General features: G+C 35.0%; 1 protein-coding gene across 7 annotated transcripts in view; it reads right to left on the bottom strand.

Annotated features, from left to right (window-relative positions):
* Window positions 1-20239, bottom strand: part of RYR2 (ryanodine receptor 2) — a 430624-nt gene that overhangs the window by 153873 nt on the left and 256512 nt on the right. For all 7 annotated transcript variants that reach the window (XM_033008863.2, XM_042795831.1, XM_042795834.1 and 4 more), the window contains 5 exons: window positions 15571-15718; window positions 8686-8894; window positions 6603-6777; window positions 2095-2303; window positions 849-1201 (listed from right to left, as the gene is read on the bottom strand). In XM_033008863.2, coding sequence (XP_032864754.2) covers window positions 849-1201; window positions 2095-2303; window positions 6603-6777; window positions 8686-8894; window positions 15571-15718 — 1094 coding nt within the window. The remainder of the gene's footprint in view (window positions 1-848; window positions 1202-2094; window positions 2304-6602; window positions 6778-8685; window positions 8895-15570; window positions 15719-20239) is intronic.

Raw genomic sequence — 20239 nt, 5'->3', positions numbered from 1 at the left:
ATTATATTTATTATGCTAGCCTTAAATACATAGTATCTATTACATTATTAATAGATAACACTAGTTAGTTTATTGCTTCCATGTAGATTAAAACAAAAGAAATTCTTCAGAAAAGAGAAAAGAGACAGGCTCATTTTTAGAAGTAGTTAAATAAATTCTGAGCTTAAACTATATATTCAAAAGTTACTTGAAAACTAAACTCACGTAACAAAAAATTATCAGGTTGTTAAACATCTATGTCACTTTGGAAGAATGTGGAACTTTAAATGACTTTCATCCATTCAAAATATCATCCATATGCCCTGATTTATTCTGCAATTGAAATATTTAACAAAACAAGTTTGGTAAAGAAGAGCAGAAAAGGAATGGAAAGCTGCAGTAATATTGTCTGGGTAATGGCTCAGTGTTTACATCTCCACAGCATCAAGTAAGGTGTTCTGCTTCCGATTCCATGAGAAAAACTAGGGAGAATTAATGTGTCAACTAGAGAATATCCTTATGATTAATTGGTTTATTGCTTGAGATAAACGAATATACATTTTAAGATAAAGATTATCTAACAACTTCAGCTTTTTGGAAGATGTGAAAAATGTTCCGTGTCACTCTGAAGACCTAGGTCTGTCAGAATGGATCTCCATGGCTTTAGAGTGCACTTCATGTGATGATCACAAAAGCCTTCACAATAAACCAAATGATAAGTTTCTAATACCTTGAAAAATGTTTTCAGTTTTCTGCTGAATTTTAATGTGTGTGTGTGTGTGTGTGTGTGTGTGTGTGTGTGTGTTGCATATGACGTAATTTAATTTAAAAATGAAAAAAATAAAGCAATCCAAACTACTGCTACTAACCTTTGTTTAAGACGTGAAGGCTTTTCTTGAACATAATCTTTATGGTTGTTTAACTCTGGTTTTGTGGAATCTTTTTCTCTTTCTGCCCGGTCAGGAACTAGATGACCATGAGCAGTTTTCATTAGAACCTCAAAATCAGAATCAGCATCGTAATCCTCCAAGTCATTCTTTGGGCCAAAAAGACCAGAGCCTGGTAACCCTCCTGCAGCTGATCTGGAGAACACCTCAGCACATTCAATGGGCATGCTTAATCGAAAAAACATGACATCTGTTTTACTGTTCTGTGAACCAAAGGACTTCTGTGTGACCTTCAGGCAGGGGCAGCTGTCAATGGTGCCATCAATTCTCATCACCTATTAAATGTAAAGATATAGTTGTTTTGAAGCTGATGTTTTCCCCTCCTTGTAAACACTCAACTTATATTTATGGAATAAGCATCTCTGACTTGCAAAACTTGCAATAGTAAGCTGTCAACAGTCAAATGCAATGTAATCACGTGCTGCCATTTTAATGGTAAATAACTACTATAAGGAGTGAATATTTTTGTTGTTCTGTTGTTAAATAAAAAAACACAAAGGAATGACCTTTCTCCTATAACTCTGCAACATAAATCCAACCTTGTCCAGAACAACACAAACCAGCTAATATAAATCATACATGTATATCTGCAAGAACACAAATTATTTCTTAAATACTACAGTGTGGTATGCATCAGCTGAAAAAGAGGTTTTGTTTCATCAATTTCAAAAGGATTTCATGGTAGACTTACAAAGCATGAATTCAGTTCCATCAAGATGCACAACGGATTGGGACATAAGTGTTGACCCAATTGGTTAATAAATATTTATTAAAATCAAAACCAATTAGTTATGGAAAAATCACAAAGTGTGTGCACCAGAACACATGGTATCTGTTACGTAGAAATGCCCAATTTCTGGAAGTTGTTTACAAACATAACTCTCCCTGCACAAGAAGCTCTTAATGAGGACATCTTGTAGAATTTGACTCTGAGAATCTCATGTTTACACACATGACAGATTTCATGGATAAAGAAATATTATCAACCAAATCATTACATTATTTTGAACTCCATGGAATGCAAGAAATTTGTAACAGGTAAAAGGTTCATCCAGAATTGGGTCAACATATCACATTAAAAATCTTGTCTAAAAGTACAAAAGTAGAAACATAATTCAAACATATTAATGGAAGAAGTGTCTGGAAACACTTTAACAGGATCACAAACCTCAATATGTTCATGATTTTGTGGCACTGGTAGAAACTGAGGGAGCCTTTTACTCAGCCAAATGGTGATATCTCTGTTTGTATTAACAGCGAAGGGTTCATACCCCTCCTGTAAGCCACAGATAGTGAAATATTTTAGAGTGCTGACATCTTTTCCAAAGTTCATTCTTCCTACTTGAGATGGGCCCAGGCTGCACACAGGAAGAAACCCTTAAAACAAGATAAAGAAACATGTGGGTTGTACATTATGAACATCAGAAAACTGCTCTCTTCCTTAACCAATTAAAAATAATTTGCAAAAATAAAAAAAAAAATCCAAAAAACCAAACAGTATAAATGCAAGCAGTCATCAACACCACATCACCTCCTGTATGTCACCAAGTACTGTACCTCAAATATCATTCTGAAAAAAAAAAAGCTCTCTAGTACTCGTGGATCTCTTCATGCAACACTCAATTTATTTCACAGAAATGTAACAGTACTTCAAGGAGTCTGACAACCAGCTCATGGTTAATCTCTCTGCTAAACTGGCAGAGTGTTGCCAATTTTACTCCAGTCTTATTATTTTTCATATTCCTCTTAAGAGTCCATTAGCCACGATTATTTTGAGAGAACCTCGAAAATTACATTAAAAGTAATATAATGCTTGTCCATGCAGCTATAGTAGTGGAAAAAATCACAAATATGCACCAAGTGCATGCCGTAGATTAAAGAAAAAAAAAAAATTAAGTTATTAAAAAAATTCATAACATTTTGTGGCTCTGGATAATGATGAACTGACAATATGATACTATAGCCTCATGAAACTTACGGTAGTTTGGTTTTGGTTTTGAGCTGGGTTTCTTGTTTTCACTTCTGTATCAGATTCACATTTGTATGCATCTGCTCTCTTACTGTTTTCAGCCCAGGAATTCACTTGTGACTTCTTTGCACTTTTGAAAAAAATGGATTTTTTTTTCTCATGTTCTGCATCACAGTCTAAAACCTAAGAAAATCTCTTATTTCTTCTGTTCCTTTTCATCCTGATTTTGAATTTCCACAGCTACAAAACTTCTTTGTAGGTTCATTTGACCTAGCTATTAACAAAATGCTTTCTTTGTTTTTATCAACAAGAAACATGAAGCTCTGTTCAGTGTTGCTGGTTCAAGCAAATGTAACAGGTATTGAAAAGTGTCAAGGACAAAATACAACTAGTTCCTCACTTTTCCTTAGGCTGCCCAGATGAAAAAAGAGCAGAATATTGCTCATGATACATTCTTTAGAGACAAAAGCAAACTCCAGAGTACCATCTACAGGAATGACGGCTCACCAGATAAACCATCAGCCTTCAGTACCACCTTCTGAAGATATTATTACAGACACACAAGACTGGTTATCATATATGTTACTCAATCTAGTATTTTACATCAACCCTATAACTGTAGCCAAGATGACAATCAAGATGACAATCTCTCTCACCAATACAAATTTCAGTGATGCCAGAATGGTACTGTATGTGTAGCTAACTCCTGCAAGTAATCATAACTAAACAGTAACTGTTGCTCTGTACGAACGGAATATAAATACCAGTTCCAGTCCTAATCAGGGAAGCACTACTTCCATCTCTGGTGGAATTCTGCACTCATTTGCCAATGGTATAGTTGTCATTAAGGTGTTTGAGGGCTGTTCCTTATCTGGTAGAAATATGGCATCTCGTCCTATAGGGAGTGTGCTGGTAAGGCAGTTACGTGTCTTACTATGGAATAAAAATTAACTTTCAGTACCCTTCTCTAAATGGGTCTCTAACAATTTTAGATGTGATACTTCACAGATGCTGTGTAGCCCTTGCATGCTGAAGGCTACATAAAAAGATGATTTACCCACGATCTGGCTCTCAACCTCCAGGTGCATAACTGGACTATGGAGAAAAACTTTTATTTTACTGCATGAAATAGCAAAACATGTAGGACTTTAACACAACCACCAGAAAATTAACCTTCTAGCATAGTCTGTCACATGTGGCAAAAATATAGGACAGCAACACTTTTTACAACGTTCCCTACTTTCAAGAATACAAGATGAACCTCCTGACCCAATTTGTGAAACACTCACTACAAACAGTGCGTGCTCACAGAGATCATAAGTTAACAAAACAAGATTTGTTTTGCACAGTATACTTGTTCATGGCTACAGTTCAAAATTTCTCTTACACAAATGTATAATAATATGCAATTATGTTTAACAATTTTACTACTGAGATGGTATCTCACAAACAAATTAATCTGTCACAATCCAAAGGAGCTCCTCTTGTTGGCAGTACAACCTAAAACGCAGCTCATGAGCCTTATTAGTAAACTGGCAGAGTGCCATATTCCCTTTTCACTGTTCCTAAGTAAATTAAAACTACAGGCCTGATTTATAGTCAGAGTGCACCCTTTAAAGCAGGACACTGGGCTTTTTTCTAAAGCAAAAGACATGCACATGATTCACTGATGGAAGTAACCTGCAGAAAGGTCTCAGTGCTCTTAAACAAAAGCCATTAACAAAACTAAACTAAAGCCAGCCTACAAAAAAAAATGAAAACCCTACAAAAGTCATACTTAATTTGGGTATTTCACACACGTGTTTGAATATACACACACATAAAATAGATGCCCCTTCCCCCCCCTCCATGAATTGTATATGAAATACCCGTAATATTTACAAATATTGATCCGAAGTTATTAAAACTAAGATCAGACAGTGCATTCCTTTGAAAACACAATAGGAGATCCTATTTCAAAGGCAAGCTATTCTCTACAAATATGATATTAGTGAAACAATGTGAATTACATGATACTGTGAAAAATCTGAGAGGCTTGACATTGCCATTAAGTCTTTGACATGGTTACCGAGGCCTTGGAGCTCCATGTCAAACCTGGAACTACTTTAGCTGTTTCAGACTCAGCAGAGATATGTTTAAATCTGAACCTGCAGCTAGAAACAAGTACCATGAAAACTACACTATTGTGATTTCATCAACTTTGAAAACAAAATAGTAGTCAAACAGGCTACCCTCAGAATTTCATGGAATTCCAGTTTCTCTCAGAATCCCTCAGTCCACAACAGGATTATAATGCTTAATAACTGGAACACCATTATAATTTAATGGGACCAGGATGATTTTATGCCTATACTACTAACAATAAGCCAGTTCATACATCCGTTTCCCTCATCATGTTATCATGCTATTTAAGGAAATCTGAAGGCAGTAAAGTACAGTCATGAATCCAGAAAATTCGTGGCAATTACCTCATTTTAAATTTAATAATATTATTCCTAATTCCTATGGTATGGCAGAAGAAGGAAAAAAAAAAAAATTCTTCTCCCAAAGCACTCCTGAATGTAAATACTCTGGAATCTAGGTGAAAGTAAAGTTAAAATTCAAGCAGGGAACTGCCTAATTAATAGGTATAAGAGTCATATTTCCTCTGGGAATAGGGATCAGTAACCTGAAAGTATCATTTCCAGCTCTTACTGTTCAAAAAATTTAACTTTATCTCTCAGACACAGATGAATTATTTAAGAGATGTAGAATATATATGACAGAATATATGTACCAACAACAAATGAAAGAGAAAGATTAAAGCTTAAAATATTTTTTTTTACATTACCATAGTTCAGAAATTTTAAGCAGTTACCTACATTAATTTCTTACCCTTTTTTGTACCTATTGGCACAGAAGTATGTAAATAACTTTATAAACAAAAATACTTTTGTTGTATAGAATCAATCTGGCACCTCACACAACCTGACAATCTTTGCCATCTTTTGCAATCTCATAAGCTATGGCTTCATGGTAAACTAACACCTGCTTGTGAACTCTGAAAGCTGCGTGGTAACAGGCACAACATTCAACCTGCTGGTTTAGAATTAACTGAAAAAAAATGGAGGTTAATTTTGTACCAGCTGGCTTTATCCTAGATCAGGTGTCATTTTTCCTCCCAGAGCTAAAACAAAACCTTAAAGCTGTTTTAAACTCCCTACCATATGTTCTAATTTGACAGAAATATGGTAGTATTTCACTACTTGATCTAGATAAAATTTGATGTCCCTGCCTATGGCAGAGGGATTGGTCCAGACAATCTTCGAAGTTCCCTTCCAACCCAAATCATTCTATGGTTCATTCTGAGATTCTGTTACACCATATGGCAACCTGCTGCAGTGCAGATGAAATGTGAAAGGTCATGAATTTGCAACTCCAGGCACAAGCCTGCAAAACAATGAAGAGGTCTGATCACAAAGGATGGCTGCAAAGTTCACCACAGAAAAAGGCCTTGCCTCATCCTCACACCCAGCATGTCTCCTTTCCAAAGGCTTGATACTAATCAAACAGAGAAAAGGACAAGGGGGTAGTTCCCTAGATGGTGCAGGGGGGAAGTAAATAATAAAAATTAAAGAAAACCCAGAAGCACACCACATTAAAGGGAAGCCAGATAAAAAACTGGGCAACAGCAGCAAGTTAACAGCTCAATGTATTACAGTACTTACCATCACCAACATCAAAGTCCTTGAATGCAAGTTCTGAACCTGAGTCATCAAGAAGGATTTCACCATTTAAGGTGAACATCATAGTGTGCTCATTCATGTCAACCATACATCCAACAACATCTCCTGCCAACCAAGAGCGGCCAAAATGTTCATTACCTTGATGCCACCGCTGTGCCTGGAAAGGATTTAAAAGAATTTCAAATAGTGACAATGTATGTGTTCCTCTCTCCCTTAGCGATATAACTAGTAACTGGAGCCCTCAATTAAGACAGCACTAAAATTAACACTTTCACAGCACATCATTCCGAAACAATGCCTGTGAATACTCCAAGTTGACTCTGAAAGTGGAAATCCAACAACTAACTTCCTGCAAGCACCCCTCACATATAGTATTGTACAATGTTGCTATGCTAGCTTATAGGGAAATTTGCTATTTCAGCATTTTAGTAACAAAAGCATGACTTTTTTTTTTTTTTGCAGAAGCTCCATGAAAGACTTGTAATGAAAATTACATGCTATCAGTTACAATGTTAACTAGCTGCTTCACAAACTATTTTTAATCAATTGCTTTTATTTAATCTAGTAGCCTATAAATACATTGCTTCCAAACAAACTTTATTGTTTCTTCAGTATAATTCTAAAAATGTGATATACAAAATAAACTAAACTTCCTTTAATACCAGATTTTGGAAGGAACAGAATTGTCTGTGAGTAGGACAAGCACTCTGAGCTTCTGGTAGATTCCAGAGTAGCTGAGGGCATGAATAATGATTCATATGACTGATCTTCAAGTCAAAGACTGCAAAGGCTTTGGATGAGGTCTCAAATTGGAATTCAAATAAATTAACATCTATTAAAAACTATTGTAACACACATAAAACAAAGCAGTGTTAATTAGAAATAGGTTCTCTATTCATATATGCCATGACAAGTAGATATTTATCCTCTGTATCCATCCTGAAAATCCTACAAAACAATGAGCCTGTGTATCTTGAAGGTCAAAAACTTTTCTCCACCTAAGGAGAGAACCCATCAAAATCAAAGGCAACAAAATAGCTTTGTGAATTGAGACGTAAAGGTCAAAACATAAGATACAGAAGGCAAACTACTACACAGCTATTCTAGTAAAGACACAGGACTTCAATATTTTACTTAAGCCAATCAGATATTTTACAAAAACATCTTTTCAGTTCTCTTTTTAAGGCATCTTCTCATGTAATACAAGACCGGGAAAAAAAATTCAATTACAATAACATGAATAAAATACATCTTGAGAGCTTGATCTAGCCATGCCAGGAACACTGCTGATTTCTGTTACATATTGTAATAGTAATAAAGGAAATTAATTCCACCATCAGATACAAGAAACATTTTGACATGAGTCATCAGTAGCCTTAATAGAAATTAGCGTTGGGATAGCAGTTGAACTTGCCTTCATACAGAAATAAAAAGTTTTACTGAGTCATTTAACCTATTCTGATGAAAATCAGTAACATATGAAATAGCTTGTTTTCCTATATATTTTTAGTACTAGATTTCAATCTGTCATTGCAGAGTTAAATTTGAGCAAAAATTACTGGTTCTATCATATTTAATTACTTTAAACTATAAGGATTTCTATGAATACCTACGTATACTCTTTGTAACTTTTAAATTCCTATAAAAAACTTGTATCAGAGTTTACCTCAAATGCTCAATACTAATAATCTTAACCATACTTATTTCCTAATGGCACTTCTTATAAAGAGAACAAGAGTAAAAATTTAAATAAATGATTCATAGTTAATTACAGCTCATCCAGTATTCTGAATTTGAGTAAATCACTTGGATTTTCAATGCTTTATATATACTGTACAAATACTTTGAAGATCTGAAAAAATTAAAAGAAATGTCAAACCCTGTTAATTAATTTTTCAGGTGACATTGATCCTCATTCCACGTAGGCCCTCAAAGAGAGGGAGAAATAATTTCATAAAACACAAATTAAAGAAGGCAAATAAGTTGAGGCAATGACACACAGAATAAGATGAAAAAAAAAAAATTTTGCAATCACTCATATTATTACAGATAAACATATACAAACCTTAAAGCCATCAAAAACAAAAGCTTCTTCATCTGAGCCAAGTTCCTGATCTGGCAGACAACCCGGCCTGGTCCAGCCAACTCTCATGTCTCCTGCAGTAACTGCCTCAAACTCAAAGTACCACTTCCCAGACTTCACTGCGTAAGTCTTTTCTGTGCGGAAGATCCTGAATTTTTCCATTATCCCACTGCACACATCCAGTCTCATCGCTGTAAGGATTACAAAATAAAATAAAAGTAAAGAAAAAAATCCAACGCAGAAAGTACTGTATTCAAATACTGATAAAATGAAGGTAGTGAAAATAAATGGCAAAGGAATCCCTTTGCGCATGAAAAGAAGAAAACGCTTGCAGAACATCCTTATGGGCTTCCCCTTGCCCCTTCTGGGGAATCAGGACGCTTGGGTACCTCTCTGAAATGACTCTACACTAATTCATACAGAATGGGGAGGAGAAAAAAAAACAGTGAATTTGGAAGTCTGAGTGCAGTTACAGGGCTACTATCCTCACTGGGATCACAGAAACATGGTGGGATAACTCACATGACTGGAGACCGAGATGGGTGCTATAACGGAGCGCCCCAGGGGTACTGGGGTCTACAGGGGTATAGGAGCCAATGCTGTTCAACATCTTCATTTATGACCTGGATAATGGAACAGAATACACCCACAGCAAACCTGCAGATGACACAGAACTGGAAAGAGCAGCTAGAGCCACTGATACACCAGACAGTTGTGCTGCCATTCAGAGGGACATCAACAGGCTGGAGAATTGGGCTGAGATGAATGTCATGAAGTTCAACAAGGGGAAATGTAGTCCTGCACCTAGGGAGGAATAACACCAGGCAACGGAATACAGTGGGGACTGAGCAGCTGGAAACCAGCTCGGCAGAGGAGGACCTGGCAGTTCTGGTCAACAACTGGAACATAAGCCAGTAATGTAGCCTCGCATCAAAGAATGACAGAAGTATCCTGGAGTGTATAAGGAACAGCCTTGTCAGCAGGTCCAGACAGGTGATCCTTCCCCTCTACTTGGTACTAGTGAGGCCACATCTGGAGTGCTGGATCCAGTTCTGGATTCCCCAGTGCAAGAAAGACATCGATTTACTGAAACAAGTACAGCACAGGGCCATAAATATGAATAAGGGACTGGAGCATCTTTCTTATGAGGAGAGGCAGAGATACCTGAGACTGCTCAGCCTGGAGAAGAGAAGGCTTAGGGATTAATTTAATTTATGAGTGTAAATACCTGTTAGAATGAAATAATGAAATGAAATGAAATGAAATGAAATGAAATGAAATGAAATGAAATGAAATGAAATGAAATGAAATGAAGAGGAAGCCAGACTGTTCCCAGTGGTGCCCAGTGACAGGACAAGAGGCAATGGACACAAGTTAAAAACCATGAAATTCCATGTGAACACAAGAAAACACTTTTTCCTGTGAGGGTGGTCAAACACTGGAACAGGTTGCCATAAGTTGTGGAGACTCCATCCTTGGAAGTAATCAAAACCCATCTGGACATGTTCCTGGGCTACTTGCTTTAGCTGACCCTGCTTGACCAGATGATCTCAAGAGGTCCCTCCCAACCTCAACAATTCTGTGATTCTGTGAAGTGGGCTCTCAGTTATTTTAAACAAAATAAAAAACACCAAACATACAAACCCCAACAAAATACAGACTAAATTAATCTTCCAATCACCACAAAAGATAAATGTTTCTCTGAGACAAGATTTCTCAACTAAGACATCTTTACTTAGAGACTGTGATCAATTCACCTAATCTTCTCATCTGTATTCTAAAACTCAGATTTCTCAAGGATGCCATTGTTATAAAAATTTATTACTATCTTTCTTAGTCATTATAATAAATAATAGAAGGAAGGTTGCAATCTACATGTTTTTGCAGAAGCAATGGAAAATTGAGGATAGGAATCATGAAAAGAAGACTTGTATGACAACTTAACAATAAACCCAAAGTAATTATACTCCTGCTTCAGGAAAAAATACATTAACTTCAAGATGAAGGGCAGCAAGTCTGGAAAGAATAAAGATGCCCTTAAGAAGGGCATAAAAGTAGTGTTAAAGACAACTGTTCAAGGCAAAGCAAGTTACTGTTCAAGAACAAAGAAAAACCTAGTCACTGCCAAGGTACTATTTAGAAAATATCTAGCTAGTGAAATAACAGAAATAACACGATGAAAGGTTTGAATTGTGTTGAATATTCTCCTTTATTATCTTTCACACAGTTGAAGAGATAGTCAGATGACTACAAAACTTCACAGAGTGCCTTAACCACCACTTCTCACTTCAGAGTTACTCTTTGTCAATTGTCAAGCTGAGATGAAGAAAAAGCACTTGTTCACATTTCTTGTCTAGTGCAAGAGAGTGTAAAATAAATTAACAGCTGTGTGAAAACAAAAGCCTTCACAGACTTCTCATTTGGTGAAGTATCTGCAGCATGATCTCATGTGCTTGTCTTATCATAGTTTACCATGCTTCTTTCCAAAATTCTCTTAATTGCAAGTGATTCATAACAAGCCAGTTTAAGAGTGTTTAAGTTAAAAGTCACTCTTTGTCAGGTAAATATAATTATCTTTTCTCAAAGACCAAAATGACTACATGAAGAGTTTCAAAGGAGGCTAAAGTTAAACTTTGACACATTCAACTTATTCCTTCTAAATGTATTCACAGATTCTCTTACTCCACAAAAGAATAATGGCATAAAAGATACTGAAAAAAAAAAAAAAAAAAAAAGTAAACTGTTGTTATTGTGCTGCTTCAGAGAAAGAGGAGAAAAGAAACCTCGAGGGAATGGTAAAAATGTAAACATGTTAATTCTATCTGCTCCATAACAGCAGTAGAAACAAGCTCAGTTTATGCCTCACATTTATGCTTTATAGTATTTGTGGAATGTACAAGCAATGATTTTTAAAGGCAGAAGTATGCTGGTAAATGTACTGATTTGAGACATATAATGTATTTATTTTCTCCCTTTTTCTTGACAACTCCAAACAGTACCGTTTGGGACCTGGATGTCTAAGATCTGACCCAACTCTCCATCTATCCGTCCCAGTTCTCTTGTGGGTTATCCCACCCCTTTGCACCCACTTCCGCTCTTTCCCTGTGTTATCCCACCATCCATTCCAGATCAATCTGTTTCAACTGAAATGTACTTTTGTTTCTGTCACTCACAAAACCACAATTCTGAGACTCACCTTCTTCTCCAATTTCCTTCTGTCCCTTACTGCGCGGAACATACTGTCTTGAAAAAATGCCTTTATTGATTCATCTACAGCTATGTGGCATCCACCTACTATCTAAGGAACATGTTCAGAAAAATTGTCCAAGGACATTTAGTTTATGAATATTACTTGAATACTACTACTCATGAGCCTATTTGGTGCCTTGGAGATGGCCATTTTTAACATCCTTTTAAACACTTTTAATCCTATCTTTTCTGCTTTCCTTCAATATTTTATATCAGTAGATAGTGAGAGTTTTCCCTCACTGAGCTGCCTTTCACTACTCTGCAGATTTTCTTTATGTAGTATCTTCTGCTAAAATAGCTTCAAGTACAACCCTATATGATGAGTATATACAAACCTCCCTCACTGTTCTCTACTGATTAACACAGTCCTACAATCTGTTTCTGACACTTCTTTCTAAGACCTTATTATCAATTCAAACCATAAGGTAGCTTGAAATTACAAAAATCACACTTTTAAAAAATGAAAACAATTCCACAAAGCACGCAAATCAATGCTGAATCAAACCCTTGATCTTTTTTCCTTAAGTTTTCTCAACTACCCTATTCTCTGGTATTTTACATAGTTTTCTTTCCATTAATCAAATCACAGAACTCAGGGATCACTCTGACTCTTTTTCTCAGATTAGGAAAAAGAATGCCTAGAGTATTCTGGATCTTTTCCCACAAATTTGCAAGGTATTAAAGCCTGTGCAGCCTTTGAAAATTCAGTATTCCAGTATGATCATCATAATTCCTCATCTTCCTGAGTTTGTTACTGGATCAAGTATGTCTGCACCTACCTGTCTGTCAGACCACATTTAGAACCTCTCACTTCTTATTCTGTTTTCTCAGCCACATCAAGGTCCACATGTCCAATATTATGTCAAATACCCTATAAAATTACATCCCTCAGAACTTACTATCGCCTCTCAGGCCACCAAATGCCTGACTTCAGTTAGGTCAGGCTCATTAAGTTTCCTGTAAGCAAGTCTGAACTTTCCACTACATAATTCTTTATCAGTAAAATTTTCTTTTTGATGGTCTACACAATTAATGCCCTAAAAACACTTTTGAAGGCCCTCAGTATCTCACCTATACAGGAGATGAACCACCATAAAGGATGGCACCTGAAGATTTGTTGTCTTTTTAAATTCTAAGTAAACTAATGCCCTATAGATTCTAAGATATCCAAAAATAGAGCTGATGTGGAAAACCAGGAAGTAATAATAGTAATAATAATAAAGCATAAAAAATGACACTACAGAGCTTTCTAAATCAATGTTCAAAATAAAATTAATTAAAGGAGATGCAGAACACCACTAGAGGGCTCTAAATCCTTTAATAACAGTAAGGATTTTGGCTGATGAAACAGGATCTCTATAACATGTTTTATGCATCTCAAAAACTTGAGAGGGTCATAAACTGTAAAATCTAAATCCCCGAAATGAGTAAAAAAATCTTTTTCTGAATGCAATTCCAGTCTTTAAGAAAGACCAGTTCGTGGGGCACTGTTCTGCAGGTCCTTTCCTCTGGAAATTTTGCAACAGGATTGATGACACTTCAAATGCAAGGATTGCAATTGTGTTCTTTATATCTCATTAGTAACTCCATGCACTAAACTAGCTCAAGGATCTCTGCATCGTAAGGAAAAAATAAAATTTCTAGCAGTTCATTTCCAAGGAAAGGCAAGTGCACGTGGTTCTCAGAGCTGTAAATAAGGAAAGGGGATTAATATTGTTCAGTGGGATTTGGAGGAGATTGTGGAAAATGAGTGTGCTCTCTCCCCTCTCACCCTACACCACTAGACAGCCCCTTTATATACACAATAGGCAAAAGCCTCCTATACCAGCCAACCTACTTTCTCAGAACCAAGCAGAAGCCACGCTTGCTCACTCTAGGCAGCATTTCCTTCCCACAGTGGGAGGCAAAGAAATTACAAGATTACGCAGCAGCCTTAAACTCTCCAGACTAGGCATAGGCAGATTTAACAATTTTGCCACCAAAACAGTCTACTCCATTAGGAAACGTTGTTTTGCCCATTCATCAATCCAGCCTTGTTACATATTCATGGTATTAGTGATGCCTCATATTTAAAAGTGTAATATTTCATATCAGCCTCTCATAAAAGCTGAGGACAAGAGCATGTATGTGCTTTGGAAAAGAATCTGAAAATGGCAGGTTCCCTGTGTACATTTTGGGTATGAGTTAAATCTGCAGAAATGCTTTACCGAAGGTCTATGGCCTGAGTAGGTCTAAATTTAACAATACTATCACTATATAAAGCATGAAAAAGATTAATTCATTAGTCAAAGTATTGATAGGATAAGGTTTAGACATATTTCTCAAACTTTCCACACATTGCTGACATTATAGGCATGTAAGTTTCAATTTTATTTGATTATTCCGTATTTCCATATCTCCAAGTGAATTTCAGTAAAATGGTTGCTGAGGGGTTACTTCTATTATGTTACCATTTACTTTCTGTATGTGCAGTCGCTGTTCCAGATTGACAGTACAATACCAAGAATATCCCTCTCTTGTGTTCTGCCTTACAACTTGATCTCAGCATGACAAAAACCTGTTGTTTTAAAAGCCAAAATCTATAAGATAATTTAGTTTATTTGTACGTTATGTCTCATGATTTCTTTTACTCTAACATTTTATGTTCTGCAGTTACTGAGGTAAATGTTGTGTACTGTTTATTTAAAACTTCTTTATTAAAATTTTATCTAGTTTTCAATTTTTTTTCCCGTTTAGAATGTCTCAAATTCAGACTATATATGTTGAAAATACTGCCTGCAGTATCAATAAAATATTCAATCTGGCAGTGATGCAATTCAAAGAAAACATTTGTAAGAAGTGAGTTAAAATTTACGTATAGTATATTCAAATTCAAAGATCTGAGAAAGTCCAGGAAACTTAAATGCTCTAAGTTTGACACTCATAGAAACTGGTTTGTAAGCATTTGTCTTTGAAAATTTCACCTTGTAGCTTTAAGTGTTTAAATAGAAGATTGTACATGAATTGTAGAATTCTTCATTATTTAGAGTTAAAACTGTAGCAATATAAAATTCACATCTACTGTATTTACATATGATCTTTTTCTTAGCAATTTTGATATTCTGTCTTGAAATAACAAATATAGTACTAATAAAAAAATTTTAATTAAAATTTATGCATCTATTTTAAAAGTAACCATATATTTTATTCCTTGAGATAAGACCATATATTGAGCAAGATGGTAAACAAGTTTTTCTGATTTTATGCATTTTAGGATAGTCTCTTGTAGCAATCACAACCCTGATCTAAACTGCTTAGGCTTTTAATTTTGATTCATCTGAACTATCAAATCTACAAAATGAAGAGTGAAAGGAAGTATATGAAACACAAAGAAATCCTATCACTGATTTAAAATGTAAAAATTTTTAATTTTGTAATTCTTCATTTGAGGCCACAACACAAAAGGAAACAAGGAAAGTAAGCTCAAAGGGAAATACAAACAACAGAAGATAGAGAAAAGCACCTATTAGCTTTGGAGACACCGTACCTGTTCAGATTGTTTTATTGGACCAACAAATCCAGTAGTGGAGTGGAATATTCTGAATTTTTTTTTGAGAGAGAGAACAACAGAAAAATTACCATGATCTTGATCAGGAGCTTCCAGGTTGTAACCATAGCCTAGAAGGGTGCGGACAGCTTCCCGAAGACTGTCTTTGTTTGACTTCTTCGTCCGATCATCCAAAAGAGCATAAGGTACAAGGCGAGGATTTCGTCGATTTTTCACATCCTGCATAAGTATGAAAAATCAATTCAATTTCAGAAACTGTGCTTTGTCTCAAAATTGTGCTATAGCAGCAGTATAAAAAATACTATTTATACAAACTGAAATCATGGAACTGCAAATACATTAAGGATTCAAAGAAGTTTCACTTATCTAAAAACTAGTAACAAAACTGAATTTAGTAAAAAAACAAGTGAATCACAAATAAACAAAACTGCGTGGCTTATACCTGTTTTCATATTCCATATTCCATATTACTTGATAGGATAACAATACAAACAAGAACAAGGATAACTGCGAAGAGTTTGACTGAAAAGTCAAAGGGATTAATTTCATAAACTATTTATGAAGCAGCTACCATAACAAGTTCAGAGACATTACTGTACCACAAATATATAGGGGTTTTTTTAATTATGGCACTAAACAAGATATATTAAAAAAAAAAAAAAACACACAAAAACCAAAGAATAAACAAGATATAAACAAAAGAACAAAACACTACTAATAAAAAAATATTAATACATGAGATACTAATTAATAAATAATAAAATAGTTAATAAACTTGTGTGTTACTATGTCAAAAACTTAAAATATATGTTTTTCCAAAATAAAGGGTCTTGCAAGAATATGATTAATGTGCTTAATGTGGAGAATTTTTGAAATAGATAATTTAATTTAACCCTTCCACCAGCTGAAGCTGATGTATTGGTAAGGTTTAATTTTCGTATTTTAGGTTTATTAACACAATATTGATTAGGTTTTCCTGTAGTGCAAAGTTATCTTATTTGAAAGCATTGTTTATCTGGATTATTTATATTGCTAACAATTTTTAGTGAGTAGCAGAACTGGGATTTGTCTACATTTTCTTCTCACATCCTGTCAGCATCTGTTGGCAGTGACAGAAACCATACAAAGAACTCTCCATGTTTTTCCTAATATCCTATTTTCTAAAATAAATAAAGACCAGACATATTAAAAAAAATACTTGTTGTTTGTTCTCTTCGGTACAAATACCAAAGATATTGAGAGGTTTTTATGATTGGTCAAACTTATTAAGAAATGCAAAAATAGTGTCTATTATTTTAGAAAACACTGTCTACAGTGAAAGCATCTTCTTTCATAGCATTGTAGTTCTACTTTTAAAAATGTACGTGGTTTTCATTCTACCTTTGCAGGTAGAAAATAAATGGCACATTGATTCTGACAAATACTTGCAGGCAGCTTTTGTTGTCCTTTAAATGCTTAGATACAAGGCTATCTGCCTTTTGCATTATCATGATGAGAAAATACTGAAGTGCAGTTATTACGCAGTGCTTGATGAAATCTGGTCCTACTAGTGATCCTTCTAGGTGAAGAAATATTATGGGAAAAGCATTATCTATATGCTATAAGGGCTAACAGAAATATGAAGATAATGCAGTGCTGGGGACACAAGTTACTACACCATATCAGCTCTAGTTATATACAGTGGGAAGGACAGTGAGAGGGCCAACGCAAGGACTATTTGAGGGGACTACTTTCCATATTTATTCCAAACACTTAAGCTAATATCCCCCTTTTTTCGATATTTAATTTGGTAGATGTGCAAAAGGATTTCTTCCAGAACAGAATGGATCAAACAAATCTTGAAGTTAAACATTAGAAGAAATCATTATTTGATATAAGAATATTCACATTACCATCAGAGATGAAGCATCATGGGTTTAATTATTTGTCTAGGAAAGGACATAAAACGAGAAATAATTTCCTCTGAAAAACAGTGTGTCCAAAAGATATTATGAAATACTGTCTTTAAAAATATAAAACAGAAGTTTGGAACAACAATTATGTAACTTCTTATCCATGATATACAGTTGGACTAATGTACTAGTCATTCCCACAGAAACCATTAAAACACATTAACATACAGGAAATCAGCTGATAACAAAGTAAGATAATGAAATACAGTATAAGTGTTTTTAAAAATGCCTAAGCACAAAATCAGAGTGAGGGGGAAAAAAAGAAAAGCATAGAGAAATCATAAGTATTAAACAAACTCAATTTTATAGATTTTTTTTCCCTTGGGTCTAATTTTATTTAACACTGTGACCTTCTTCACTTATTCAAGACTTTGGCTACTTCTTTAAATATGAATATGGAAAGGGATTTTTCTTTTAATAATTTTGTTCTTTCTTTTTCCTATGACATGTCTGTCTAAATTTTGAGTGTTTTAGTTACTGTTGAATTAAGAAGTGTTACTGCTATACTCATCGGAACTTTTTCTACTAACAATCTTCTGCAGTTCTGTGGTTTAAATGTACCTAATCAAGAGAATGATCATATATAGTGATTGAGATTTGCTAAATCACAATCAAGTCAACAAGAAAACTGATTAGGTAAGAGTGGTAATTTTTGAGTACATTTGCAATTAGGACATAGACTTAATTCTTCCTATTCACTACAGAAAAGTTATTGTTCTGTAGTGTAGACTGTTAAAAGAAGTAAAACTCAGCCTAAGTTTTTAACTTTTTACCACAATTTTCCAGTTTTGACAGCCTAATGCTTCATCAGAACACTGAGTTTGTATAGAGTGTCTGGCAACTACTTGTTCACCACGTCATTTGAAAGAAAAATAAAAGGAGATCTCCTCCAGAAGACAAAAAAAACAACCAACCAAACAAACAAACAAAAAAACAACAACAAACAAACAAACAAAAAAACCACCAAAACAAACTCAAAACAAAATAAAAAAAAAAAAAACAGAACTTAAGCTTGTTGACAAGATTCTGTTTCAAATGGTTTGAGCTGGGTAGCATACATGAAGTTTATACAATGCTTTAGTTTTCAATTAAGAACCTATCATATCATAAAAAGAAAAAAAAAAAGGAGAAAGAGAAAAGCCTATATATTTTATTACACAGCTTTGTCTTAATTTAATGTAACATAAACATTGCATTACTCATTTTGAATTTAATTTGGAGTTACTTAGATAAAAGAAAGCACTGCAACCATGAAAAATTGGAATGCCTGACAGAATGTGCCCGAAATATAAATGGAAGGAACTAATAATAAATAATGTTAAACTTGAGTGATGTAACACTGAGCATAAAAAGTCAGTATACCTTCATACAGTGTACACTACAGATTTTGCTATATACAGCAAATGATAGACAAATAATTATTTGAATCAACACACATATACTTATTTGTAGGGTATAAATAGATTTGAAATAAGTGATAATTGGTCAACAATGGCACTAACTGAATATAGCTCTTAAAAGTAATAGGAAAGAAGTACAGAAAAAATACCTAAACACATACAACCAATATCGACAAGCTTTTTAAAACTTCCATTACAGGTAATGGACACTGTTGCAAAATAATTCACAGAAGAAACACACTGGGAGTTAAGAGATGCAGAACTGCACTCATTCCTTCAGTGAGTATGTGATGTGTAGGTAACTGATCTAGCACATCGGATCTAGCAACTGGTCTCGCAACTTGCATAGACAGATTTCATGTAAGAGTAAGAACAAAACAAGAGGAGTGTCCATACTGCCTACAGCAGCATAGAAAACCATAGTTAAATTCTATCAGCAGCTCTAAAACACGAACCTATTCAGAGATACACTGTGTGCAATAAAGTTTTACTCTTCAGAAGTAATTCAGTAACAAAAAAACAAAGCCTGGTATGAACCTCTAAAAGGTATCTGAATTGATAAAGAATAACACAGTTTTCAGAGCTATAAATGTGATACCGCAAACCTGTGTGCTCCTGGGCCTTCCCAAAGCTCTGAGAAGTTCAGACACAGCACATATCACTAGACTAAAAGGAATAAAAAGACACCAGAAACATACATAAACAAGTGCCTATCGAAAAGACAGACGTGAAAAGACTGAAAAATTAAAACACAGACTAGGAAGAGTGCAGGAAAACCATGATAATAGTTTAACGGGATAATAAGTTTTGTGATTTAAAGTGTTAGAGATGTACAGATACATATTCTGTGTGATACTGAAATGATTTTGTTCTCATAACCAAGGCTGTTAAATGACAAGGACAAAGCAAATGTATTTCAGCACATATTCAGTGAGACAGATGTGCTGTTGTTTTCCTCACTTCATTTGCACCATTAGGAAACACTCATTCCACAGCTGTGAATTGATTCTGCTTGCTGCCACGTCCATGCATCTTGCACTTCCACAAAGATTTCTAAGCAATTGCCTGGTGAGCTTGGCGAGCTGGCCAGCAATGCTGTCAGAAACTCAGTTCAGTGAGCCACCGTGTGAGGATGTAGCATATGCACTGTGACCAGGATCATTTACCTACACCACACATTTCGTATCTTGTTATCCAGAGGTCTAGCCTTTCTGCATTTATCACAGCAGCTCATGTTTAAACATAAACCATTAAAATTAAAAATTATTTTAGAGGGGAAAAAGGAAATATATCATTCTAAAGTCATATTTACTAAGTAAGTAATTTCAAGATTCCAGAGTCATTACAACTGGCAGTACAATAAAGTCCTCATGAAGCCATACTCTTGG

The sequence above is a fragment of the Tyto alba genome, unplaced genomic scaffold, assembly GCF_018691265.1.
Source record: "Tyto alba isolate M040663 unplaced genomic scaffold, T.alba_DEE_v4.0 Super-Scaffold_22, whole genome shotgun sequence".
Lineage (NCBI taxonomy): Eukaryota > Metazoa > Chordata > Aves > Strigiformes > Tytonidae > Tyto > Tyto alba.
Note: the sequence above shows the minus strand (reverse complement) of the source record. Positions and strands in the feature narration are given on the sequence as shown.